General features: G+C 44.1%; 3 protein-coding genes across 4 annotated transcripts; 2 read left to right on the top strand and 1 right to left on the bottom strand.

Annotated features, from left to right (window-relative positions):
* Window positions 1-31: 31 nt before the first annotated feature.
* Window positions 32-5,163, bottom strand: LOC125764924 (integrator complex subunit 3 homolog). The gene has a single exon (XM_049429651.1). It carries the CDS (start codon window positions 4,846-4,848, stop codon window positions 1,294-1,296), a length of 3,555 nt encoding a protein of 1,184 aa, XP_049285608.1. The 5' UTR covers window positions 4,849-5,163; the 3' UTR covers window positions 32-1,293.
* A 398-nt stretch (window positions 5,164-5,561) lies between these two features.
* On the top strand, window positions 5,562-7,081 carry LOC125765111 (vacuolar protein sorting-associated protein 37A). Its single transcript, XM_049429991.1, has 3 exons — window positions 5,562-5,895; window positions 5,974-6,166; window positions 6,250-7,081. The coding sequence occupies exons 1-3, from the start codon at window positions 5,852-5,854 to the stop codon at window positions 6,961-6,963; spliced, it is 951 nt and encodes a 316-aa protein (XP_049285948.1). The 5' UTR covers window positions 5,562-5,851; the 3' UTR covers window positions 6,964-7,081.
* Window positions 7,082-7,798: 717 nt separating this feature from the next.
* On the top strand, window positions 7,799-27,829 carry LOC125765121 (uncharacterized). 2 transcript variants are annotated; one of them, XM_049430012.1, is made up of 4 exons: window positions 7,799-8,243; window positions 16,825-17,492; window positions 25,593-26,280; window positions 26,383-27,829. In XM_049430012.1, exons 2-4 carry the CDS (start codon window positions 17,490-17,492, stop codon window positions 26,538-26,540), a joined length of 849 nt encoding a protein of 282 aa, XP_049285969.1. In that variant the 5' UTR covers window positions 7,799-8,243; window positions 16,825-17,489; the 3' UTR covers window positions 26,541-27,829. The 2 variants fall into 2 exon arrangements, with proteins under 2 accessions (XP_049285969.1, XP_049285968.1); XM_049430011.1 differs by lacking the exon at window positions 7,799-8,243 and having other exon boundaries at window positions 15,227-17,492.
* Window positions 27,830-27,916: the final 87 nt, after the last annotated feature.

The following is a 27,916-nucleotide window of genomic DNA, read 5'->3' as shown; positions in this document are numbered from 1 at the left end:
TTCTACCCAAATTAACCACTCCGGGTGCATGTTTTACATCAATGTTCGCTTTATTTAATCTATAAACATTTTTTTAGAAATACTATTACATATTTTACGCAATTTCTAAGTGTGTATATTCCTTTGTAGCCGTGCTTCTTCCCCTCCCTTTCCTACAGACCACCCAGCCCAGACCCTCGCCCTTTTTTCATCCTACCAATGGGACATCCTGTTGCAAAACCTACGAGCCCGATTTAGATTATGCGACGTGACACACACACATACACGCGCGACGGGAAGAATCTCTAACATCCTTCCACGGCATGATCCACATTAAAATGAGTACTTCGCATACTCGACGCCCATTCCTTCACCGGTCAGTTCCGCCTGTCTTTCGCTAAACGCCAGTGTTTCGCCTATTGATGCTCCTACATTCGCATGTGTGATGTCGATCGAGTTCCCGCGCCCATTCACAATTCGATCCCTGCGCTTTTGATTTGTAACATGATTGTTGAGTTGAAAATCTGTGCATTGTCTGTAAAAGCACACATGATGCTCGCGTTGCCTCCGCTGTTGAATCGGTTGGCAAACGCCGTTAAAAAGAAACTATGTATAATTAAAAAAAAAACATATGTAGAGGCCATATACATATACATATTGAATATCACGAGGAAAACCTCTCCCATCCCCGTGTACGCACGATTCTAATGATACTGATAACTATCTATAACGATATTTTACAATATTGCATCTCAGGTTCACGATTTTAGACGAACGTCCGTTTCGCATAGCAAACGAACGTGTCGGCAAAGCAAGCATTAAAGGAAAGCTCGAAGTTCCCACGAACACTTCGCAGCTTCCGCGTCCGGTATCGTCAGCCGGTAGTTAAAAAACGACGTGTTATACCTGTGGCAGAGTGAGGGTTCCGGTTGCGGGCGCGGTACAACTCCCCAAATCTAAATCTGGCACTCTCTCCCTCTCTCTCTCTCTCTTGCATTGGGCGTTTCAAAAAAGATGACGACACCTGGGAAAAAGAAGGAAAGACAGGTTGGACCGGGGCGGGTCTCTGAACGAACGAGCGTGTGTGAAACTACTCCATTTCCAAACTCGATCGCGGATCGGTTTCGCGTTCCCTTACAAACAAAAGTACTGATCGCTGTGTGCCACCGGATGTGTGTCCATTGAATGGCAGTTGGCAATAGCCGCGGCAAACTGTACACAATTACCTCCCTTCGCCAGGCGCACCGCCACCATCGCTACCACCGCCAACGGGAGGGCCAACGAGCGCCGAACCAGTTCCACCGACGAACGGTGTCAATCGGAATCGCTTAGCGTTTTCCTTCGCTTCGAGGCTTTCTGCTTGGACCAGTCTTCGTCGCTTGAGTCGTCGCTGAAGTGAGCGGCCGCTTCCGCCGCCTTCTTACTGTTGTTGGCATGTGCTGCTGCGGCCGCAGCTGCCGCCTTCTCTGCCGCCGTTTCCTTCTTGTTCGAGGGTGCTTTCCGCCCGCGACTGCTCGTACCACGCCGGCCGACCGTGGTGGACGTTTCGTCCTCTGCTGCGAGTGCGAACAGATCGCTAAACTGCTTCCGCTGGCTTTCGGAACTGTGCGCGAACGCTTGCTGCAGGGCGCGCTGCATGTCGTTCTGCACAAACAGCCCCGTACCGGTACCGTTCCCGTGCCGGCAGCTACGCCGGAAGTGTTCCAGATGGTTTAGCAGCTGTTCCGAGGTGGGGGCCGTATTTTGCTGCGCGCTCTTCGAGGGCCGCTTGCGTTTGTTCGGTGAGTTGGAGGGATACTTCGAGGTGAGCAGGGCCGCTATCAGCTCGGACAGCTTTTCCTCGAACTCCTGGCACCAGTAGCGTAGGACCGAGGTGACAAACGGGTCCCCTCGGTGCTTCGTTTCTGTCTCGCGGCTCAGCAGCAACCGGACAAGCTCGGTGGTCGGTTTCTCGGCACGCAGCAGCAGCAGAATCGCGGTCAGCGCTTCCGCATGTGCACCGGACTCCAGCTCGGGGATGACCTCCTGGAACGTTTCGAGTGGGATGTCGTGTGCCTGTACCAGCTGCCAGATGCAGACCTGTTCGAACGTTTCGTACTCGAGGCTTTTGCGCAGGATCTCCACGATGCCGTCCTCGTCGAACAGGATCAGCTTGCCCTGCGTGATGCTGTAGATGATGTCGCCGAGATTGCTCGCATCGATGCAACCCACCAGCAGCCGCAGCACGGTCGTGTTGTTGAGCATCGTTTGCTTAAACTCCCGATACATGTCCGGCAGGATCCACAGGAACATCTGCGTGTTGTGCTTCTCTAGCAGATTGAGATCCTTCTCGATGCAGTCGTCCACGGAGTCGACCGATTCGAGCGCATCGCACAGCACACCGTAGACGGACGCCTTGAACGCGGTACTGCCGGCGTTCTCTTTCCGCCTGCTCTGCAGCTTTCCGTGCACCTTCAGGAAGAACAGCAGCATGTAGCCGGCCACATTGATGCGCGTCACGATTGCGACCAACAGCGCCAAGATGCGCTTTTTGCACGATTCCTCCTGCTGGTACAGCAACCGGTAGGCCGCAAACAGTGGGTAGTTGATGCTCTCGGACAAATTCTCGTCCGTTTTCGACGCAGGGAAGTAGCTCTTGTCCGGCAGTGTCTGCTTGATCACCGATATCACACTCTCCGTGAGGTAGTTTTCCTGCTCCAGGTTGAGGGCCGCCTTCCCGCAGCTGCCCAGACTTTGTAGCAGCGGCTCGAACGTCTTGACGCTCTTCTCCCGCAGAAACTCTTCCAAATGGCCGTTCAGTGTGTCCGGCAGGGCTACCTTCGCGATCGCCGGCTTCTCAAGCAGGCGTACCTTTGCCAGCGGCAGATCATCATCATCCGACACGTCCTCCGTTTTCGTCGCCGTTGCTGTACCTTTCGATGCGTCCTCCTCATCGTCACTAAATTTGGGATCGTCCGCTGTTCCTACGCTATCCGTTCGGGGTGCTTCGGAAGGTTTGGCAAAAGTTCCACCGGCACTGGCTGCGCCCGTCCCACTACCAGCTGATACTCCGCTCGGAGCGCTTCCGAGCCCTGTGCCTGGACCGACCACGGGTCCAGCAAGTACACCGGGAGGACCACCACTCCGCACTCCCTGTGTAATAGGCATCGTTCCGGCACCACCTGCCATAGGTCCTCTTAAGGCGAGCCATCCGGCTCCTACTCCCACTCCCCCTCCTCCACCACCACCTCCGCCGCCTCCTCCTCCTCCTCCACTGTCGTGTGCTTTCCGTGAGGGATCCATTCGATTTAGCTGTGTGATATCGGTCTGGCTCGGGTGAACCGTATGCACGGGTGGATGCATCAGATGGGGCGGATGTTCTATCGGTTCGCCGGCCACACCGGGATAGTGCATCATCATCTGTGTCTCCATACCGGGCTGGGGTGGATGCATGTACATGCCACTGTTCGGTGGTACACAAAACTCGCGGAAGTTTTCCCGCAACATTGCCTTCAGATCACGGTCCAGCTTGGGCGATTCAAACAACGGCACCAGATTCGGGATCACCTTCATCTCGAGGATCTTACGCAGCGAGTTGTAAATACCGGTCCGGATGCGATCCTCCCACTTCGGGTAAAAGTTCTTCATGATGCGACAAAGAAAATCCAACAGCGTACAGCTCACGAGCGGGTGATTCTTAATCGAATGGTACATCACCAGTATGCCCGGTTCCACGTTCATGATGTTGTCCTTGGCCGGGTCGAAAAACAGCCAATCGTAGAAGAGGGCCAGCTTCGCATTTGCCAGCGTAACCGCGTTCGTGCACGACGTTAACAGCCAACCGATGATTGCCCAGCGCGGAATGATGTCCGAACAGAGCATATCGTTCGTCGGGTGAATCGCACTGATAATGAACCGAATCAGATCGCACCGTAAACTCTGCGACTCGGGCGTGTTAAAGTACCGCTCCTGAAACCAATCTTGGTAGCGCTTTTGATTGCCGAACTTGACGTTGCTAGTGAGAAAGTGAATCTTGCGCTCGATGTCCGGCGTTATACGGCCGCGGAGAAACCGCCTGCTCGTACGCGTCTGCAACAACTGCCACACACCGTTGAACGAGGGGCAGAGCGATTTCGGGTTGTACAGCATGTCCTTCCACAGCTGATCGAACTCTGGTATTCGGCCAACGTTTTGCAGCAACCGCACAAATTCCCGCCCGAGCGGAATAATGTCCATGAAGCGGTCCCGTATCAGCGAGATTACAAACTTCACCTCCCTGTTTCGCAGATGCACAAACTGTGGCCCGCAGTGATCCTCGATTAACCGCACGAACGTATACGCCACCGTACCGATCAGGAACTGGTCCTTCTCCAGCCACGCCCGGTGCTCGGTGAAAATGTCCAGCAAACCTTCTATCAGCGCAATGTTTTTCGGACTGATGTCACCTCCGCTTGCCTGGCGCAGAATGTTCCACGCCAGGTTGTCCACATTCAGCACCTGGTTTTTGATCAGTTCCCGCAACAACCACAACAACTGCTTGCGTCCAACATCCGTCAGCTTGTGGTACTTCTCCGCAACCAGCATGGCCAGGTTGGCCGTCACGAACCCGAGCCCGTCGCGGGTCAGCAGCGTTAGATCACGGTACGTCTTTGGTGCACCGTTCGGATCGGTCAGTATGATGTATACGAGGGCGAGCGAGATCTCCTCGTGCTGCTTCTCCTTGCTGACCAGCGAGGATAGCAAATCGTGAAAGTCCTTATCGCTGAGACCCGCCGTCGTCTCCTCGAACGTGCGGTACGCCCGCATATACTTTTCCTCGTTCTCATCGCGCGCGTCGATTGTCTGCACGAACAGCTTGCCCTCGAAGGCCACCTTCCCGCTCGAGTCCATTTGTGCGCGATCCGCGCGTCACTGTGTCCGCGTACGCTTTCCGCTACGCGTCCGGGTCAATCGCTAGCGGAGCTGAAGCCTCCCTTCTTCTGGCGTTGTGTACATTCACAGACTTGCCGTGGTGTGGCGCGCGGGCAAGAGAGTGTCACGGCACGGCACTCGCTTTTACAGCACACGCATATACAAGTACGGTGAGCTGGCGCTATGAGGACAACGATTTCGCTCCCCGTCTTCGTGTTGGCCAATCGTTGTTCGTTCCCGTTTACCAAAGCAGCAGCAGCAACCCGTTTTTTGCCGTGCAACTAGAGCTGTCAAAACGAGACCAAACCTATGCAGAAATGAACCCGCTCCTAAACGCAAAGTTCGAACTTCATTCACTATGTTCGAAAATCTGTGAATTCGGAAACTGAAACGAACCTCAACTGTGTTGTTGGAAATTTATCCAAGAAATTGCATCCATCGTTTGTGGATAATATTTTAAATTATCCGGATTTTTTGCTAGTAGACTGCAATGTTTATAAATCACCCTCATCGAATTTTGGTACCTCATTTTCAACAACAGTTGGGTACTATTTCTCTTGTACCTTTTTGCAGGAAAGTGGTATTTTATGTTCAATGAAAGCTTGTAAAAATTGAATCAAGTGTTCATCGAGCATCCTGGGTAAAAATGAATGCACGTGTTTTTTTAATTCAATTTTATTCAAAGCACGCTTTCGTCCCATTCGACGCAACAACCCTGCACAATTCATTCGAAGTTTGTCTGGGCAAGTTTTTCGAACACACCGTTCGGTCTGAAATTTGACGTATGGTGTAAATAAAGAAACAAAATGACGTCACAAACGTAACCAAAACAAACCAAACTTTATCATCGTTTCTTTAGTGCTCGCACAAGTTCTGGTGTGTAAATCAAATTACCGATAATAAATGCCCTTCTCCCCGTAGGCCGCGTTGGGTTTCCGGTGCTGATTCATTTACACGCCCAAGGATAGTCACATTCGAAACGATGCGTAAACGGCAAATCGATACACTCAAGATATTCAACCACAAGTGAGCATAAATCTGTGATCAAGTGATTTCAATTCATTAACGATGTGTATGATTATTCTTCCATTCTCGCTGCGCTAGCGTACAGGAGGTGAAAGAAAATGAAGAATATTTAGTCAACTTTAACTGTGGTGGACGAGAAATCGCCATCAACATACTCCTTGGAAGTGGTTTCCCGAATGAAAAGCCAAAGCTTATAGTGAGTCCCATTCTTCGCCATCCGTGGGTTAATGGAACGACAGGAGAAATAGATAATGCGCCCGGAATACTGAATGTATGTACGAAATATCAACACGGCATAGTTCTTCCCACTGCTAGTGTTGTAAATCGATTGATTTTCGCTCCCACTGTTTTTAGTACACCATTCATTCTGATCTTGGAAGGATAGTGCAAGCGGTCGGAAGGGAATTCGAAAAGCATCCTCCAAAGTTCGTTAACGAGCCTACATCCACACCGCAGCACCATTCCCAACATCATGCACCGGTAGCGCATCAGGCATGCCGTAACGGAAACGTGCAAGAATTCGGTTCCGATAATCGTAACACGCTGCTGTCACCATCACACGAATCGGATCAATACGGTTTGCGAAACCTCACCACCGATGAGCTGAACCGGTTAAACACGGACGAGGACTTTCTGGAAGAGTTCATTACAAAACTTCCTTTCGTGCAGCACCAGAGCGACGAAATGGATCAACTGCTGGCAGGAATAGAATCGCTTGCCGTGGAAAATCTTGCCCGCAAGGAAGCAGTCGAGGAGCGCAAATCGAAGGTGGAATCGTTGGCACTCGAGTTCAAGGATCTGGGCCAGCAGTGGGAAAGCATGAACCAGCGCTATCAGCGAAAGGCGGAAGATTTTTCCCCACAACACATTAAGGAACTGTTGCAGATCGCTGTATCGACGGCGGACGGTAAAAGCGACGACGAAGCACAGCGGTTTCTCGCTGGACAAAGTGACGTTGGCACCTTCCTGCAAAACTTTATCGAATCCCGCAAACTGTACACGATGCGAAAAGCCAAAGAGGAACGATTGGTTCAGCAACTGACCGCGCTGGAGCGTGCCGCCTTTTAAGGTGAAATGATATTAACAAAAAAATGCGTTTTTCTTGTGATATTCCAAAACGTAAAAGGTTATACATATTATTATAAAAATAAACATTCTAAACGCGAATGAAACGTTCCTATGATAATGGTGCGGTGGTCTTGTTGACTGGCATGCAGTAGCGCGTGCTTTGCGCAGTCTCGGTAAAAAACGGTTCTCCATCGTCGAATGCTCTCTCCATTCTCGTGGCGTTGTGAATTTGGTGACTTCGCTTTATTAGCGATAAGAAAATAACTCTCATTTTTTACGACAAAGACGCACCGTACCGTGTACCAACAAATCCATCCGACGGTCTCCCACTGGGCCCGCACGCAACAGTGTTGTTTAACATGGTTGTCCTTAAAGGATTACGATGTGAGGGACACACAACAATGCGTTAGGCATGTTAAGCATTGCTAACAAAGTTGATCGTTAGGAAATGAAAGAGAGCGAGAGAAGAGGAGGTGCGCTCCGAATCCGACTCCCTGTCCTGTTTCAGTTGCCTAAACAGTTCAATGACGCCTTCAGGGATGTATTCAAACGGTTGTGGGAGTAACTTTTACGACAACCAAAAAGAGGTCATCTATCCTTTAACAGCTGTTGTTTGATTTAAAGCGATAGAATATAAAACGGCAATTAAAGTTCCACTTTTTGTATTTCAATCCAAAGGTTTGAAACAATAAAATTAACTCATTCAAGCCTTTGTTGCATCGGGATGAAGTTCATACAAAGTGGACAAACTGTCCATCCCTCCCGAAGGAGCTACCTTTCCCTCTGCAACTGCAGCTGCTTCCCTCCATTCGAAAAGCTGCTTCCATCCAGTGGGAACTTCTCATGGCACATGCTTTTCCTCTCTCACAGCACGAAGCTGCTCGGTTAGGGGCCACCGACCACTCGGGGCGAGTACATTCTACTTCACTCCACACTCTGCGCGACCTTTATAATCCCGGTTGTCCCGTACCTTTGGGGACCAACGCCACCACCCGCAGGAACAACGACGATGCCATCAGCATCACACGAACTCACACACACACACACGCTCTGGAGAGTGTGCGAGAGCTTCCGGAGAACGAAGAGCCAGAAAGCACGGATCGGGATATAATAAACAGTCCACACTCGGTAGGTGCTCATTCTTCGGTATAAAGTGCGCGGCGAACGGTGGCCACAAGTCGGGATTCATTCTACCCCACCAAAAAAAAAAAAACCGGAAGCACTAGTGGTGCGACACAGTGGAGCGTTTGCATCCAGAGGCACAAGTTTTGCAGAAGCAGGTTGTTTGATACGGTTCACCTTTCTGGTTTTTGTGTGGCGTGGGAGTATGTGAAAAGAATTCTAAAACGTTTCCCTATGGTCCGTGATTCCGCGAGTGTTTTTGCAACAAAAAAAAACACCATGGAATGAAGAATCAGTGTCAAGTGTGTTGACTGTACATTAAGGCCGTGTCCTCGCGAAAGCGAAGGACTCACGGGAATACAAACAAAAGATAGCACGTGAGAAGTGAAGTTAAACTACAAACTTGCAACTTTAATAAAACGAAACAAAAGGCGAAATACTGTCCCATATCCTTTGTGCCACGGTCAACACTAGGAAGGTTTAGCTTATGGCAACTTGGTGAAAAACTTTTCCCTCCCTTTAATCGTACGACAAGAGATGAAAAAGGACACAACAAAGGTGCTTTTCCCTTCCACAAAGACTTCTTACGGAGTACGAGTTGTGTGACTTTAAAAAAAAGTGTAATTCAAAACCACCAAAAAGGGACACACATCGATGCCAGTAATCAGTGAACCAGTTTGCATCTTGGAAGTCAGGAAGGAATGAGATGCATTCCTTCCTCAACGGGCTCATAGTAATGAAATTCAAATCAACCTTCACCTTGCACCGTAGCAAGTTCTCATTTCTCTGTCTTGCCGTTTGTCCCCAATTAGTCGTCGGTACCTTCCCCTAAAGGCAGCTTCCTTGCTACAAGCGTATGCTTTTTCTATTGCACCCAACCATTCCATCCGACACGAGGAGGACACAGGCGAGCATAAGCTATAGCATTTCTTTCTCTTCGTGGAAAACCCACAATTTTCACAAACCGACAGACAAACACAACACAAAAACCCATCTTTACAGCTATTCCAATTCAGCAACAACAAACATAAAAAACCCCTCCGGACGCTTCATTCCGTTTGGAATGGAGGAACCTTTTTTTTTGTCCTCCCCGCAGGGCAGCAGTTGCTGTAAACGAAGAAGTAGAAAAAACCGTAAAATGCCATACCATGCTTTTGGGACACATTATGCCATAAAACCACAACGACCGCTCATCGTTTCGTTTGAAGAAAACGGTTTTTTGTTTCCAAATGCAAAACGAATCTTAAAACGGTGATTTTGTCTTAGGATAATCGCATAAAAACAAAGCAGTACGGAGTTAGTCTAAGATGCAACTGGACCCTCGAAACTCATCAGCATCACGTTCCGACGGGTAAAAAGAAAAGCTTTTCGGTATTCGCAAGATGTTTTTTGGCTGGGCAGCATATTCCGCGGGTGATCGTTTTTAGGCAATTTTCGCTTTTGGAAATTGTCTGCATTCTCCACCGCAAGCAAATTAGCTAAAAAGAAAAACATTCTTGAATCATTATTTCGCATCTAGCTCATCATCGACGGGTGCCGTTTTCGTTGTGGCAATTTTAAGCTTTTCCCACCACCGACCCAGAAGCGCAATTCTTATGCGCTTTTGCGTAGTACATCACTTTAAGTTTTGTGACTTTTTTCCCCTCAAAAAACAAGCATTCGTGCGGTTTATTTAACGTGATCGAATTTACTTGACTGAATTTCCTGTTTTCATATCCCTTCGACACGATTTCTCTGTTGTTCCCTGCGCCTGTTGTATAGATGTATAGTGGGAGCACTTGCCATCGTGCTGTTACAATTCTGAAACACAATTCTCCACTGAACGCGCAAACATGGGCCTCAATCTCTTGAACGGCTCAACTCGATATGCTTGAAGAAGTAAAGCACTGCCAGAAGTTCCTTCTTTATTATATACCATTCCCTTGTGCCGCCGGGCCGCATAACGGAACTACGGGGCGTGTTATGGTGGCAAATATGAATAATACTAAAAAAAAAGAAAATCACTCTGCCTTTCTCTCGATCCTTCCATCCACGCTTCACCGCACGGTACAATACCTTACCAACGGAATTCATATCTTTCGCACGGTTCCTCTTTCTGTACCGGTACTTCCGCTAGTAGTAAAAGATAAAGTCGCTTATTTGAATATTGACTCTCCTAAACCCAGGTCGCCCAGTCGGGCCCCCCCCCTTTCCATCCAATATGCTCGTGTGCTCCATTATCCTTGCCAGCAAATGCTGGTACGGACGTTTTTTTTTCAGGTTTGCAGTGTTGTTCCATTTCCGTTACATCGCTTAAGACAACAAACCCCGAAGCAGCATCCTCAGCTCAAGCTCAATTTGCCTAATTTTCGAATGCGAAACAATCACGGAAGCGAAATCACCGCCTTTTTAGTTAAGTGTTTCTTCGTACTTAGTGTTTTCTATTTTGGTGTGTTCTTTTATTGTTCCACACGAAGATACAAGATACTTTCGTCGAAATATTTGCTCGTTTGGAAGAAGAAAGTAACTAACCGTGTACTGGGCGAGACAGACGGCACAGCCATATCATTAGAGGTATGCTTACAAAGGACTTGGGCAACTTGTGGTTCCTGTGTCTCGGTAGTCGACCGTCAGCTTGTTGGCTTATTATGATTGATGCTAGTCATTTTTAATCGAAATCCCACCACAAACGTACGGCAATGTGAGAAAGGGAAACAAACGCACAATCGCTTGAATTGTGCGAGTTCTTGGTCCTGGAAATGGGGCAACGGTTTTTTTTTTCTCCTGCTCCTTCCATCTACATTTGGGCATGATAAATGACCCTTTCCTGTGTTGTTGTTGGGGCTTATGACGTACAAATACACACGAAAAGGTGTTTTTCCATTTCCATTTCTAGCATTTTCTCTAGTAGCTTGTGTGCTGATAACGGAACAATGGTTTTTTTGCCTTGTCATAAGTAAGTGGGCGATACTGTGTCTATTATTGTAACATTAACTTGCAAACAACACAATTGTAGAAAATATTGCTAAGCATTCAGATTGTACAAGTGCTTATTTATCAGTATGATAAAGTTAAGTCTTTCAAGTGAAATGTACTAAGTGCCTCAAACAGTTACTCAATTTTTGATGAAAGATCCAGAAAGATGGATTTGGTTGTCTTGCGTTATTCTAATGACGTGTCCTTGCACATGTACTCTTATCACTAGACGTTAGACGATTATCGTCTAGTAGAGATCATCGAAGTTATTCTTTGTATGACCGAAAAACGTTTTACGAGTTCCGGTCGTTTGGTGCCAATTTAATGACATCAACACCCTATAGAGGCCTGGCAAGTTTAATATGTTGCACTATAGTGAGATCATCGTACAGCTCATAAAGATTCATGGTTTTAAGCACATTCCTCTTGAGCGGAACGAAGAGAGATTCTTCAGTTTTGGAAAGAATCCATGTCTGAGAGGACTCCTTATTCGCTGGTCCTGAATGACTATCTCTAACAAGACTATCACGGATGTTAAGCTATTCCAAAGCTGTAAGAGCACCTTTACATGCCATATAACGTTACTTGCTTGCGTAATTCTCTCCAGCATCATAATGGTGAATATTTTTACTTCCTTAGACACTAACAAATCATGTGACCAATATCCCGAACATAATCAAATGATTGGTGTTCTTGTTACATTTATAAGAGTAAAATCCCATGTATCGGTCATGAAGTATGTTCTCGGCTCGCAGTTACGTTCACACGATAAAACCCAATCAGAGTTAACGCATCATCGAATATTTCATTCACTATTTAGCTTTCCTATCAGCGGGTGACCACCAACCCGCAGTCGTAAAGCAATGGTCAATTCCTTACCATAGAGTATAGGAACTCTTACTCCAACATGCGCAATTTACGGTTCTGCTTGACCAGCGTTAAATCCGATAAGTCCACCGAAATAGATAACTCCAGTGGTGTTGGAAGTTTTGGTTGAAAAAAAGGGAAGCTAAAGAAGAATATGGGAAACTTTCTACTTTCGGTTCATCTGTACCGAAAGAATGCATGGATAGTCATAGGTAATGGTGTATGATAACTGCGCGCCAGATGGTCATTACGACGAGACAAACATCAAACACATTTTCCGATCACTATTTCCTGTGTATTGATTTCTTACTTTTTAACCACAGCCCTTCGTCTCCTGGTCCTGGTGAAAGTCCCTAATTTTCCACCAAATTCGCAATAAAACTCCTTGACATCGTGTGTCATGTGTTTTTACTAAGCCCACATTACTAATACCGGGCTCATAATCAAACAACTTTCTGTTGACAAAGTTTGGTCCATGAATAGGAATCCGTACCGATGTCCTGTTGTGGCTTAGGACGATGGTAGGAACAAAGTTTGATTACATCCTTCGTCCATCACTCTCCGGTGTACACACACCCTCTGCACTCAGGGCGAAAGTGTGAAACGAATCGGTCGAGAGTATCGGACAAATATGGGATAAGTGTCCAAATGTGTCAACAGCGACGCGTCGTCGATGAACTTCTCACTCAGGGATTGGTAGTCGAGAGACATGATGATGGAGAATATGAGGATAGGACATGGGAAGAATATATATCGGGAGTTGTTTGACAACACGAATCACGTCATTGCGGACTTGTCTTTGTTCGGGTTTGTTAAGAGCATTGACAAATCGACAAATCGAAAATGCACTTGGCGAGGTGAAACTAGCTAGGGGACATTCAACAGGACAGCAGCAGCTCGTCTACGGTGGTGTCGTGGCATAACGATATTCTCGAAAGAGCACGTCGTTTCGTAGTTTTCGCCCCGCGTGTGTGGGCGAGTGAGAAGGCTTGGAAACGAAAGGCGACAGATTTATTAACCTTTGTTGTCAATGCTAGTGATGGAACTCTTGAACGAAAGCAACGAACCATTGCTTTGCGACCATCAAAGACATTTTCTTTCCTCGGGATCGGGATCATCCTTCTTTGATATGGAGCACCATCAACACATTCGCAAATGGGACTTTTATTTCTCTGTTAAACAAATATGCTTTTTTAAGTAAAACATCGTGTAATTCCACAAAATTTCCCTTAAGTTTATCCTCAAGCTTAGTAACAAAATAAACATTAGTACAAAGATATTATCCCGGTACCCGGTGTGTGTGCCGCCACCCAAAAGCAAACGGTTCACCGAAACCAATTTTCCATTTTCCACGCTTGACAGCATCAGTATGTACGTTCCGGGTCCGGGTCCGGGGGTCCGGGTTGAGCTTTTCTTTTTGTAGGTGAATATAAGGATTCTGCGACTTTAGGATTACATTCTAACGCTACCCCCGTGTACTGTTGTAAAGCCAGCAAGTGGAACGCTTTCGGAAGACAAACAATCCGAAACAAAAATGCATTGAATATCTTACTCCAGCGTTTCCACACTGTGGACGATAAATATTAACAAGAAAATTAATCACAAAACTTTATCCTTTATCCGCTGTTGTGTTTGCCATCTTCAAACATTTGTGTCTTTGCCTTCGCAACGTATTTTGAGTAAGTTAATTTATTCAATTTGTTTTTGGGCAAATAAAAGTTCCACGGTAATGGTGTTACCGGTAAGAGTTACAGCAGTTAAAGCTCGTCTATTTGTTGCCGTATCGCCAGAACAGAAGCGCAATTGAATGTGCTCGTTACGTGGGGAACTAACTCACACGTGAAGATAGCACGGTTTGGTGCTTTTGTCCAACAGGTTTTGAATTTATAGTTGCACTACCGCTAGGGACTACACACACCCACAGGAACTGAACATAGATTGTCTATCGATCGGCAAGCGAGTAACGCTGCCCCTGGTTCTGTGCCATATATTCCCCCCGGGTACCCAGCAGCTTCGATTCGTTGTGAGATAGATTGCGAATCAACTAGGTCGATCGCATTCCCGAACACCAACACACGGTACCAGTGCAATGCAATAGCACACCAAACATGGGCAATGGCCACTGGCACTGGGAACGGAGAAAAGCAATAAATTGTAGAGATGCAATTTTTTTAAATGTGTACAATCCGTCGAGGTTAATGCAATCCAGACGCATGTGACTGTTGATGATCGGGCGGGGTGTAGACATTGCTCCCTGCTGTTGCTCCAAATCGGATTACACTTCTTCCCGATGACAAATTGACTTCATTCGGCGATAGAAAACAACAGCAAAAAAACCATTCACACTGCAAATCGTTTCTGTAGCTAAACTACAAATCAATAACAGTAAATTGCTTGTACAAATCGTTTGTTCACTTTTGTTTGTTCGCTGTCCTGTTGGAGAACTGTCTCTAACTACCTGTCACGGTCCATTAATTTACATTCGAATTTATCTTTGTAATCCTATTTTGCAGCTTTGTAACACTACATTGCAGTTCAGCAAATGGTCCTGCGACAACCCACATACAGCCCTCACCACAATTTAATTGCACCAAATCGACAAACCAAACTAATCGACCACACACAGTGTACACCGACCGAATTTCGTCACTAGCTTATAATGCCGAATGAGCAAATGCTGGTGGTGAATTTGTACCACATGTTGATAGATTTGGAATTAAATTATTGTATCCCTTTTCTCTGCATTGCTCTCTTTCTTTCCCTTTCTCTCTTCCACACACACACACACACACACACACATCCTCTCCATCCGTCCCATCCGGCACTTTTGGTCAGAGGACGGTGGATCTCACTATACAGGAGATGACTGCCAGGTAACGCCCGTCATCCACGTGCTACAGTATCCGGGTTGCGTACCGAAACCCATCCCATCGTTTGCCTGTATTGGCCGCTGTGCCAGCTACATCCAGGTGTCCGGTAGCAAGATCTGGCAGATGGAGCGCTCCTGCATGTGCTGCCAGGAGTCAGGCGAACGGGAAGCGTCCGTTTCACTCTTCTGTCCCAAGGCGAAGAATGGCGAGAAAAAGTTCCGCAAAGTAGGTTCCGTAGGTGGCATCGGTGTGCATCGTTCGTTCGTCCTGTGACGCTGTTACGCATGCTATACGCTTCCGTACGATAAGATAACACCATTTCCAGGGTTCTCAGATATTTGCCTTTGCTACTACAAGCACGCCAGCACTCAAAAAGTGCTTATATTATTCCACTAACTTCCTGCCGTGGACTTCCGGCGCTGATGGAGCGGTGGCGAGGGTATGGTAGTTGAAAAAAAAACACAACTTTTCAAACTACAATTTTTGCCACTACCATCACCTCGGAAAGCTAAAACTATGCTAACATAATTCCTGTAGCGCCACGGCACAGCTTTGCGCGTGTTGCTTGCAACGGAATTACGGAAGCTAAAAGTTTCGCTTCTTCTCTCCCGAGTCCCAAAAATTGTTGCCCAACGCAAAAACAAAAAACGTCGTAAGCAAAAACTGACCTGGATAACACACAAAACCTAACACTACTGGCGCATATCTTTGCTCTGGCCTGCCCCCCAATATGGGGTGGGACGGGTTTTTTTTGGTTGCCCCAAAACTTCCTTCTCATCTTTACGTTTTGTTTTATTTCCTTCGCCCAAACAGTGTGAAATGCGTTTTTTGCTTTTTCCTGTTTTGCTCTTGCTGCAACAATCTGTTTTTTCTCAAACTCATTATTGTTTCATGTTGTTGTTGCATCCCTGTGGCCTTCGCTATGTACTCTCTGTGTTTGTTAGTGTGTTTGTTCTGCTTTTTTTTTGCTTTAGCTGTTTAGTAATTATGCTTCATCTTGTTCTGTGTTTTCGCGCCTCCAACGCGTTAACGATAAAGAAGAGCGTTGCTAACTGGTGCCCAAGTAGCTGGCGTTGTTACTCTTCTTGACAATACTTTCTGGCTTCCGCTAATTTCGAACTCGTGTACATTACATAAACTATCCGCCACGCTAACGATAATGCAACGGGAAGCGATTCGTTGAAGCTAAATTAAATTCACTCGTTGCAGGTTTCAAAAACAGATTTTCTTAAGTTTCCAGCAAAATATATTAAAACTGCTCATCCCATTAATCACTTGACATTATCTCTTTGTTAAGCGTTTGTTTATGGCACCAGTGGTCCGTAATGATCATAATGATGGTCACTAAACCCCATTAAACCAGGTAATAAAATCCAAAACGTCACCAATTGATGGATGGAACCGTGCGCATCCATGGGAATAGGAAGGTTACAATCCCCCGGCACGTTGATTGCATTCTGAGCAGCAAGTTGCAACTTGGCTGTTTATTTACAAGCACACGATCAGTAACCTCCACCACCGGATTGACCAGACTGGGAGACCATACCTTAAGTCGATAAAATATTTACCATTCGGGGCTTACAGCGTTTGGTACCGTGGTCTCGTGCTTGTGTAGAGTGTTGAGTTTGTGGATGGGGGTGGATACATAGACAAACGTTTGGACCATCGTTTCAGTTCGTGCGAAGAAACAACAAACATACATGCAGCGCAAAGGAATGACCAATCTTTGATGACGATTGTCATCTTTGTATAAAACGACGGTCATCAGAGCAACATCGGCAATCTGCAACGAAAAGGCTAACGAAAAAAACCCCCCACATTATTAATCATTCAATAAACTTTGGATAATGTGCGTCATGCGAAAGGGGAACTTACTTGTTGGGGATCTTTCGTCGGTATGACGATCAGCAGTCTAGATCTTCTACCCGAGGGGACTCCACGTGCCGTACGATAACACTTGAAAGTGCCTAAACTCTTCACAAAGTTTCATTTAATTTTCACAGGCCCCAGTTCGCTCAATAACCGTCTGTTCTTCGCATGCTTCCAGATAGAGGTGTTTTTTTCCTTGAATAATGTGTTGACTGGGTGCGCGATAATAGTGCAAACATTCGCTCTCTGTTCGATCTGTTCGCGATTGATCGAAACGGGCAGTAAACGCCCGTAAAGCGTGGTACTAAAACCGAAACATCACAGCATCATCATCCTGCACGGTCGTTTCGGTCGTGGTGAGAAGTGTGCCGTTTTTGATAGCGAGTGAGAAATAGGTACGACTCCAGCAGGGACAGGTTGCCCCGAATCTAAATCATTTCAACGGGTTTTTGGTTTTATGTCGATGTGAACGGCCGCCCAGAATCTGCCGAACTTCCCGTCTAACAGCCTTAAAAAACCTCCCCGGCCCGGTGGCAATCCGGTCAAACATCATAATCAGCAACACCACCCATCTTGGCATCATCAATCGCAATCACCGTCAAGCGGCAAACGGTCCTCAAACCCAACAACCCGCCGCAGTACCCGCCCACAGATCCTTTCCCAATCCTTGCCGGGGGACGAACGCTAGCACGAACGCAGGCCACCATTGCCATCATCACGACGGATTCTAAGTAGGCGCCCCACAACCCCAAAAACCGTTTCAAGTTGGAAGGAAAAATCTTCTCGGCGGTGAACAACTTTCTCACTGCATCGACCTTCGTCAAAGACATCAGACAACTGATCATGGTGAGTAGTAGTAGTAGTAGTAGTAGTGGGACTGGGAAAAGGGGGGGAAAGAACATAACTCTTTATGATCACAAAAACACGTGACGCGTACAAGGGACACACACCGTGCAATGGTGTGAAATGTGTCAGAAATAATGTGGATCCACACAACGTGGAATCGTCGAATGGAAGTTGCTCTCATTGTTAGAGACTTTCACGGTGTCTTACGCTACACGCGATGCCGGTTCCGCAGGGACCGGGAGTTTATAATGTGCGATGCGAGCTAACGTAATTAGATTTGCAATGCGAACTGGAAGCTTTTTAATGGTACGAAAAAGAATATTAAAAGAAAGTAAGTGTGAAATGAGGATATTTGGTTCTTCTTTTTTTGCTCCGAAGATTCTAACGTTTCCCACATCCTTTGTGAGGTTCAAAAGGAAGATCTTAATTAGAGCAACTACGCAACTCAATTACTCGTAAATATAGATCACCGTATAAGACGTCACACGTAAGAGCTACCGGCAGATTACTACACCAACAAAGTACGGGATAATGCTAATGAAGTTACGCACATGAAAGCATCTTATCACAATTGTATCGTACGGAGGCATAGACGGCACACACACCTGACACCTTTCCCAGTTGATTATTTCCACGTAACCTACACCGAACGATTTGCCAGTTTCTCCCAACGGTGGCGGCACACTGCTGGTGTACGGAGGACGAGTTCATTCGTTTGACATCAACTCACCTAAAAGGTTGATTCATTCTAATCTGCCATAAATTAATCCACCTAAACTGATTACCGTGGTCGCGGTCGTCGGTTGAATCGGTGAGGTTACATGTGAGAGAGCTTGTTACAAACCATCTCGTACTATACCCACACCCCGAGGATGGGGGCTCGTATCGGAAGGCAAACAAAGCGTTATAATTTAGTCATTAGCAACGTGGAAGGACGAAGAATTCTACAGCACGCCGCGTTCCAGAAACCCGGTTCCTTCCACCTACGGGTAGAGGTTTTGCGATAAAAGCGCATTGTTGCTGCCGTTCAGTACCGCAAAGCCATATGGGAATCGGTCCTCGGAAGCAACGGGTTATAGATATGGTGTTTGGGAAAGTAAACCAGCCTTATTATTCGTCAGTCCAAACGAACCTCCCCTAGTAGTTCGCATGTTAATAAATTTACTATGCCGCATTTTCCACAACGGTTTGGAGGAAATTTTCTTGACGAGTCGCTCGTTTCCGTTGAACTTTGTGGTACAACTTGCGTAACCACATGCCCGGGAAATAATCCTATCGTGATGTGATACCGAGTGTGTGTGTGTGTGTGTGGGTACCAACCCCACCAGGAAGCTTTCCTGCCGGAAAACTGTTTCTAATTTTACATAATGCAAAACATTTTACCGGTTTTTGCCAAAGGATACACCCATTCCTGGGCGCTGCTTCTTTTGCAAATGAAAGTGTATGTCTGTGGCCTTAAGCCACTTTCCCCGTTCGTATTACATCGCACAAAACAGCATTTAAAGTACGCTTAGCGTTAAGCTACCTATTGCTTTAATGAATTCACCAACTTGCCGACATCTTTCATCGGAACTGTCTCAGCTGGAATCTGCTTAAGTACCCTCTTTGGACACGAGAATAAACGCCACGCACACACCGTGAGTGTCGATTGTCGTGAATGTCCAAAACCATTCCCTGACACATTAATCCTCCCCGATCCAGAGCAAACTCCCATTACTTCGGTAACTTCAAACCTGCAGGACAAAGGTCAAGCGATTCAACGGAAAAACACTATTTGACCATTAGCTTTTATCGACTTCCTTTGCTACGCTTGTTAGCACGCAGTGACACGACATGGCAATCTAAGCCATGAATGCTAACGCTACGACCTACTGGCTACTTAATGTGTCTGTCATAGCAGTCGGTTCGTCCTTCCCGTGACCCTCCATGGGGTGTCACCCAGGATGGCGAAGTGGGTACATTTATGTGACACGATCCACTGATTGCAGAAGTTGCAGTACCGTGTTCTTCGCTGTCGATTCATTTGTACCAGAGATGTGCAAACTGAGTAAGAGTGAGATAGTGAGTTGAAACGTTGTATTAAACGAGATTCGTTCACTCGCCACGAGGAGTTTTAGTGACTCTTTTTTCACTTACTCACTCATAAGTGTAGACATGGTGAGTCGAGTTGCAAAAGGAATAAATACGTGAGTTGAAACGAAAATGTGCGAGTGAGTTGAAACAAAAATGAGTTGAAACGAAAAGTTGATCGGCAAGGACATGAAACTATATACGCCTCTGCATAGAAGATTCGCAAATTTTTAATTTATTTTTATTTTATTTATGATTTTTAATTTAAAGTATTATTTGAGTGAAATGAAACTTATTTCTACCAATTCGTATTAAAAGATATCAATTTTTAAAATTGTGCTAAATTTCCCAAAAAAAAGTAAGGCTATAGCCTTAGGAAATTTTAAATTTTTTAGAATTTTTTTATTTTTTTATGATTTTTTTATTTTTTTTTATTTAAAGCATTATTTGAGTGAAAAGAAACTTATTTCTACCGATTCGCATTAAAATAAAACAATTTAATTTTTTTTGCAAAATTTCCCAAAAAAATCGTAAGGGGTAAGCCTTATAAAATTTTCGAGTTGAAATTTTTTTTTAAATTTTTTTCTGATTTTTTATTCTTTTTTTAGTTTAAAGCATTATTTGAGTGAAAAGAAACTTATTGCAACAAATTTGCATTAAAATATTTCACATTTAAAATTTTTGCTACATTGCCCAAAAATGAAGAAAATTTTACATTTTTACAAACAGGGTATGGAACTTGGTTCCTCGAATAACTTCTGGCACAGACATCTGAGGGCATGGCTGTCCAAGAAGAAAATGTAGCCATTGATGCCATCTATCGACCACAAGTTAAAGATTGGCGATCCGTTGGATACCGACAGAGTTATAGGCAAAACTTGGTGCAAAAATGAAGAAAATTTTCATTTTTTTTATTTTTTTTATTTTTTTATTATTTTTCACTCTTTTTTTTATTTCAAGCATTATTTGAGTGAAAAGAAACTCATTGCAACACATTGGCATTAAAATAAAACAATTTCATTTTTTTTGCAAAATTTCCCAAAAAAATCGTAAGGGGTTAGCCTTATGAAATTTTCGAGTTGAAATTTTTTTCTGATTTTTTATTCTTTTTTTAATTTAAAGCACTATTTAAGTGAAAAGAAACTTATTGCAACAAATTCCCATCAAAATATATCACATTTAAAATTTTTGCTACATTGCTCAAAAATGAGGAAAATTTTACATTTTCTCAAACAGGGTAAGGAACTTGGTTCCTCGAATAACTTCTGGCACAGACATCTGAGGGCAGGGCTGTCCAAGAAGAAAATGTAGCCATTGGTGCCATCTATCGACCACAGGTTAAAGATTGGCGATCCGTTGGATACCAACCGAGTTATAGGCAAAACTTGGTGCAAAAATGAAGAAAATTTTACATTTTTACAAACAGGGTATGGAACTTGGTTCCTCGAATAACTTCTGGCACAGACATCTGAGGGCATGGCTGTCCAAGAAGAAAATGTAGCCATTGATGCCATCTATCGACCACAAGTTAAAGATTGGCGATCCGTTGGATACCGACAGAGTTATAGGCAAAACTTGGTGCAAAAATGAGGAAAATTTTCATTTTTTTTATTTTTTTTATTTTTTTATTATTTTTCACTCTTTTTTTATTTCAAGCATTATTTGAGTGAAAAGAAACTCATTGCAACACATTGGCATTAAAATAAAACAATTTCATTTTTTTTGCAAAATTTCCCCAAAAAATCGTAAGGGGTTAGTCTTATGAAATTTTCGAGTTGAAATTTTTTTCTGATTTTTTATTCTTTTTTTAATTTAAAGCACTATTTAAGTGAAAAGAAACTTATTGCAACAAATTCCCATCAAAATATATCACATTTAAAATTTTTGCTACATTGCTCAAAAATGAGGAAAATTTTACATTTTCTCAAACAGGGTAAGGAACTTGGTTCCTCGAATAACTTCTGGCACAGACATCTGAGGGCAGGGCTGTCCAAGAAGAAAATGTAGCCATTGGTGCCATCTATCGACCACAGGTTAAAGATTGGCGATCCGTTGGATACCAACCGAGTTATAGGCAAAAGTTGGTGCAAAAATGAGGAAAATTTTACATTTTCTCAAACAGGGTAAGGAACTTGGTTCCTCGGATAACTTCTGGCACAGACATCTGAGGGCATGGCCGTCCAAGAAGAAAATGTAACCATTGGTGCCATCTATCGACCACAGGTTAAAGATTGGCGATCCGTTGGATACCGACCGAGTTATAGGCAAAACTTGGTGCAAAAATGAGGAAAATTTTACATTTTCTCAAACAGGGTAAGGAACTTGGTTCCTCGAATAACTTCTGGCACAGACATCTGAGGGCATGGCTGTCCAAGAAGAAAATGTAGCCATTAGTGCCATCTATCGACCACAGGTTAAAGATTGGCGATCCGTTGGATACCGACCAAGTTATAGGCAAAACTTGTTGCAAAAATGAGCCTTAGGAAATTTTCAGTTTTTTGAATTTTTTGAATTTTTTATTATTTTTCACTCTTTTTTTTATTTAAAGCAATATTTGAGTGAAAAGAAACTCATTGCAACCAATTGGCATTAAAATAAATCAATTTCATTGTTTTTGCAAAATTTCCCAAAAAAAACGTAAGGGGTAAGCCTTATGAAATTTTCGAGTGGAAAATTGTTTTGAAATTTTTTTCTGATTTTTTATTCTTTTTTCAATTTAAAGCATTATTTTAGTGAAAAGAAACGTATTACAACAAATTCCCATCAAAATATATCACATTTAAAATTTTTGCTACATTGCTCAAAAATGAAGAACATTTTACATTTTCTCAAACAGGGTAAGGAACTTGGTTCCTCGAATAACTTCTGACACAGACATCTGAGGGCATGACCGTCCAAAAAGAAAATGTAGCCATTGGTGCCATCTATCGACCACAAGTTAAAGATTGGCGATCCGTTGGATACCAACCGAGTTATAGGCACAAATTGGTGCAAAAATTAGCCTTAGGAAATTTTCAGTTTTTTGAATTTTTTGAATTTTTTATTGTTTTTCACTCTTTTTTTTTATTTAAAGCAATATTTGAGTGAAAAGAAACTCATTGCAACCAATTGGCATTAAAATAAATCAATTTCATTTTTTTTGCAAAATTTCCCAAAAAAATCGTAAGGGGTAAGCCTTATGAAATTTTCGAGTTGAAATTTTTTTTTTTTAATTTTTTCTGATTTTTTAATCTTTTTTTAATTTAAAGCATTATTTTAGTGAAAAGAAACGTATTACAACAAATTCGCATTAAAATATATCACATTTATAAATTTTGTTAAATTTATGGAGGGTTTTTTATGACTCCGAAATGAGTCGTTAAACGAGCTGCCTCCTAATAGCGACTCATTCATTCTGAGTTGACTCACTAAAAAGAGTTGTTATTCTCATCTCTAATTTTTAGTGTTTAACCTCATGCTAAAAGCGAAAAAAGTATGCTGAAATACCGGCTCCATTACCTTGCCGATCGTTATGATGATGACTTCCAGGAAGCGGCTACACTTTCACATTTTGATCCTCAGTCCTTTAGTGTCTGAGTGTCGGAAGATATCCCGATCTCATCTCTACTGATCGTTTGAACGAATCTAGACGACGGAAGCTTAAAATATGCTGACTAAATACACTTGGAAAGCTGCAATGGAGCAGCAACAGCAATGCCTCAATCATCCTGGCTAAAGAAGCATCCTACTAAGATGCTCTTAATGTCCATCAAATTTCCCTCGAGGGCTTACCACGCCTTGGATGGCGGCATCTTGTACAGAACTTATTAAAGTTTTCAAGACACGCTTCCAGTGTCCTAGTGAACTCGACATTGAATTTTCCTCTGTACCAAGCACCAAAGATTGAGTTAAAAGATCTCCCAAAGAATTCACACTGTCGCAACGGGGACGAATTTTAATGAGCTACTGGTGAGACGTGATCACTGTGTATCAATGTCATTAAAGTTACAATTTCCCAAAAAGTATGCGTATCGCAAAAGAAGTGATTCGATTGCTTTCCATTATGTGACTTGTTGCTTGCACTGTCCATGTCCTCATGCACTGGTGCGCCGTTTACATTTACTGCGTGACACGTGAACTCAACACTTGACGGTAATAAGGACCGTACGGTTTGTCGCAGTTATTCGTGCGTTCGTTTAACCGCTCTCTGTTCCGTCCATATCACTGTTTCCATGTTTCGATTAAGTGTTCCCGGAACGCGCTACAGTGAATCGATTTTTGTCATCATACCGGTGCTGACGATGACGATGATGATGATGTTGAAACGATTAGCAACCGATGGTGCACACAAAGGGCAAAGGACACGTGGTGCCGAAATGCCGCTACCAGATGGTGCAACCTGAAGCGATACAAGGTGATAATTGGCTACGTTTCGACCGGAGGGTTCACAAAATTTCTGAAATTAAAATTTTGTTTATACGTTCACACTTTACGTGTTAACAGCTTCGTGCTGCACTGGGTTGAGGGTCAGCTGGTGGTAAGTGTTACATTTTCAACGTATCAATTACACCATCTGGGTTCCTGTTACTTCATAATGTTTTCCTGTAAGCCCTTTTTTGCTACTTCCACGCGCTTACATCCGTATTTTGAATGGGAAGGAGCCCATCGACGGGCTTTAACTTCCACCACCATTGATGCTATAACGAGGATAAAATTAATTCCAACCGAATACCAAATAGCCGGGCGAATAATTATCGACAAAACGAAAGCGTTACTGAACCACCGCCTTCGGCAGTATATAGAAACATCAAAAACTCGTCAAATATTTGCCAACAATTCACTTTGAAGCTTATTCACAATCCACTCCACGGTCTAGCGCGGGACCGACCGGGAACGTAACGAAAATCCGAAGCGAAAATAAACTTTATGCTTAAAATATGGACGAAAAATCAATACGATCATTTGCATTGTGGTTCCTCTTTTTTCGCTATCTTCTCGTCGGCATGTTGTTAATACTGCCAATCGAATCGGTGGCCGCATCATCCATTCAGTTCCCTCCGGGGGTTCGCCGGGGTTCACAAATTATACTTTCATTGTTTGACTGCTGACCGGAACCGATACCATCTCTAGCTGTCATTGGCAAACATTTGAACCGTTTAAGCGATTGTTGTAGGCGCTAGGATGAATTTTCTTTAACGCCGTTTAATGCTCTGTACAGGCTATTGGTACAAAAATTGGAAGAAATTAAAGAGAAGCGCTTCATTTTGTACCGAATTTTTGTTAATGAATGAATGAGTGCGAAAAGAAAGAAAATTCAATCCCTTGTTAATAAAAAATGAATGATCTTGCTTGGAACGGTTTTCCGCAATTGGAATTTACTTCTAATTCCAACAATTCCTTTTGTGTGTTTGTCGGGTGGTGTGTTTTTAGCTTTCAAGAAGAAAGCTTTCTAAAAACGTTTTACCTGTTCATTTGTGATTGTGCATTTGCATCTTTTAAACCACATTTGGCACGTGAGAACGGTACGTTTGGATATTGAATCGCTTGGATTTGGTTAAGGATCGCTAGGTTTTCCCTCGCAATGTGAGTCCCGGTGTGACATGATTTCAATTTTCTTTAGCACCGAAAAGGGTAAAGTGAAAAGAATTGTATACATTAGTGATCAATACCGACCAAATATGCTGACAAGGAAAAGATGTGCATAATTTAAAATCAATTTCAGTTTTCTTAACCAAATCTCTACCGTTGCATTACGCCACATTATATTTCACGTCCCCAAACATCCCATCGAGGTATTTTATTTATTCGGTTTGATCCTCTCTATATCCACTTGTCAATGGTAGACGTAGAAGACACACAAGGCACCCGGATATATTTTTGACGAAACCCTTTTCTTTTTGTCCATATTGAATCAATTGCTCCACTCCATTACCGTATGCAATCAGATGGGGATGAGAGCAACAGGGCATAAACACCCGTCAGCGACCGTGTTTTAACGTGCAACCGTCCTAAGCAAACATTTTCCTTTTCCGGCCTTTTCCCCGTCCACAGACCCGTCAGACAAATAACGACCCTTCAACGGCACCGGAAGCGGGATCCAATGCAACAGGCGCGGGTAACGACCAGCAGCAATATTCGCACCGGCCCGAATCCACCAGCGGCCACAGTGGCCACTCGAGTTCACGGTCCCCAATTGATCCGTACCGGCAGGACAGTCTCAACCAACCGCCCAGCGACAGTTCCAGCCTGGACGGGAACGTGTTCGTCGATGGGGCGAACGTGCCACTGCACAGCAAACAGCGCCGCTCGCAGACGACCGATTCGCTCACTTCCGGCACCAACATTAGCTACAGCCTAAACAAACGCTTCATCTCCAAGAACCAAATGAAGGAGTTCCGGGAGGCGTTCCGGCTGTTCGACAAGGACAACGATGGGTCGATCACGAAGGAGGAGCTCGGCACGGTAATGCGTTCGTTGGGGCAGTTTGCGCGCGTCGAGGAGCTGCAGGAGATGCTGCTGGAGATTGATGTGGACGGTGATGGGAACGTTAGCTTTGAGGAGTTTGTCGACATCATGTCCAACATGACGGACACGGTGGCGGAAACGTCGGCCGACCAGGAGGAGCGCGAGTTACGCGACGCATTCCGGGTGTTCGACAAACACAATCGGGGCTACATTACCGCGTCCGATCTGCGTGCGGTGCTGCAGTGTTTGGGCGAAGATTTGGACGAGGAGGAAAGTGAGTAAGACGTGTTGTTACCTGACACCCTATTGCGAATGTACTCCGGTTTAATACGAAATATTTGTGTTTTTTTCTGTATCCCAACAATCACATCTGCAGTCGAGGACATGATCAAGGAGGTGGACGTGGATGGTGATGGTCGGATCGATTTCTACGAGTTCGTCCATGCGCTCGGTGAGCCAGAAGATTCACAGGAGAACGATGAGGACGATGAAATCGTTTCACAACGCTCGCCATCGTTTGATGTGCAAGTTTAAATCAAGAAAGAAAAAAAGGAAAGGCACCACCATCCTATAACCATCGCTGGTTAGCTCGGCCGAACTACTCTGCCTTCTCCGGTTCCGGATCCGTAAGGGAATATCGGTACCGAGAAGTGGCGCAATACTTAAAAGAAGGCGCACAAGTTTTATCGAACGTTCAAGAGGAAGGAAGTATTAAATATAATCGTATTTTTGCTTCATCATAACTTGATAGATGTGAAGTAACTCGCTCCGAAGATACCATTTCAATGTTCTGCAAGTGCACGACGAAGACAAAGACGACGATGACGACGACGACGAACAAAAATACATACAGAGAGAAAGACGCACTGCTCGCATTAACTTACAAAATGCCAAATTTTTAAACTCTTTTTCCATCGTATTTACCGTTTCAAAAAGCAAATAAAAAAAAGTCACACATATTAAGAAAAGAAACTATACACATGAGATTTACCATGCATGCAAGACAAAAACAAGCAATTACTAAAAATACCATATTTGATAGAATGATAATGAAGAGTTTCTGCCCTTAAATGGTACGAAACACGAAGAAACAAAGGTGGAAAGCAAATGAAACGAAGGGTTTAATGTTATGCGAGAAATGCGACACTTGTCCGAAAGCTTTTCGCGTTTGTTATCATCTTAATGATCATTCATCCACTACGATATGCATGTACAACACGGTACTACGAAAAACATATCAATCGAAAAAGGATGATGATGGTTATATAGGCGGAACATTCCCGTACTCTAGAAACGATCGGTAGTTCTATTCAATGAGAATTATTTTCATCATCTTTACGTCAAGCTGTATACTTCTCTCAGTTTCGATCCTTTCCACGATCGATCACAATATCGTGGGAAGGTAAGGTGTTGGATTTATGCCACGTTAAAAACAAAACTATTAGCTAATAGGTATGGGAAATTAATAAAAAGCGTTAATATAACAAAACAATACCCTTTTATGCATTAGTTGCGTTGTTGCATTGTGAATACTTTTTTTTCTCGCGCAATGTGGTAAAGTACAGTGAGTGGAGTGCTTTTTGGGGGGAAATGTTTTACCAATTCTATTCGATGATGCGTACCGTTGGGGTTTTAATTTTAAGTGTAAAGCACAAATATTCGCAAATCAACACATATATTACACTATACTAATGAAATCATCAGCAACCACGCATAACCAAGTACCAAACTTTTGCCAAGAAATGGTTCACATTTGCCCATGTACAATCTTGAGAGTAACACTGAACATCAATAAAAGCTAAGTGATTTTATGTATGTTTAAATGCATCTTTTTGGTATGTGTTTTTCGTTCATCCGAAACCCATTGTTAATGTTGATAATCAAATAAAAATAAAAATAAATAACTTACC

The sequence above is a fragment of the Anopheles funestus genome, chromosome 2RL, assembly GCF_943734845.2.
Source record: "Anopheles funestus chromosome 2RL, idAnoFuneDA-416_04, whole genome shotgun sequence".
Classification (NCBI taxonomy): Eukaryota; Metazoa; Arthropoda; class Insecta; order Diptera; family Culicidae; genus Anopheles; species Anopheles funestus.
This window is presented reverse-complemented; position numbering and strand designations above follow the sequence as displayed.

Bases quoted from the DNA above. Each gene is read 5' to 3' on its own strand.
- LOC125764924 (XM_049429651.1), bottom strand. From the start codon at position 4,848: ATGGACTCGAGCGGGAAGGTGGCCTTCGAGGGCAAGCTGTTCGTGCAG.
- LOC125765111 (XM_049429991.1), top strand. From the start codon at position 5,852: ATGCGTAAACGGCAAATCGATACACTCAAGATATTCAACCACAA. The intron at 5,896-5,973 runs GTGAGCATAAAT...TCGCTGCGCTAG, and splicing joins CTCAAGATATTCAACCACAA to CGTACAGGAGGTGAAAGAAA. The intron at 6,167-6,249 runs GTATGTACGAAA...CACTGTTTTTAG, and splicing joins ATGCGCCCGGAATACTGAAT to TACACCATTCATTCTGATCT.
- LOC125765121 (XM_049430012.1), top strand. The intron at 26,281-26,382 runs GTGAGTAAGACG...TCACATCTGCAG, and splicing joins AGATTTGGACGAGGAGGAAA to TCGAGGACATGATCAAGGAG.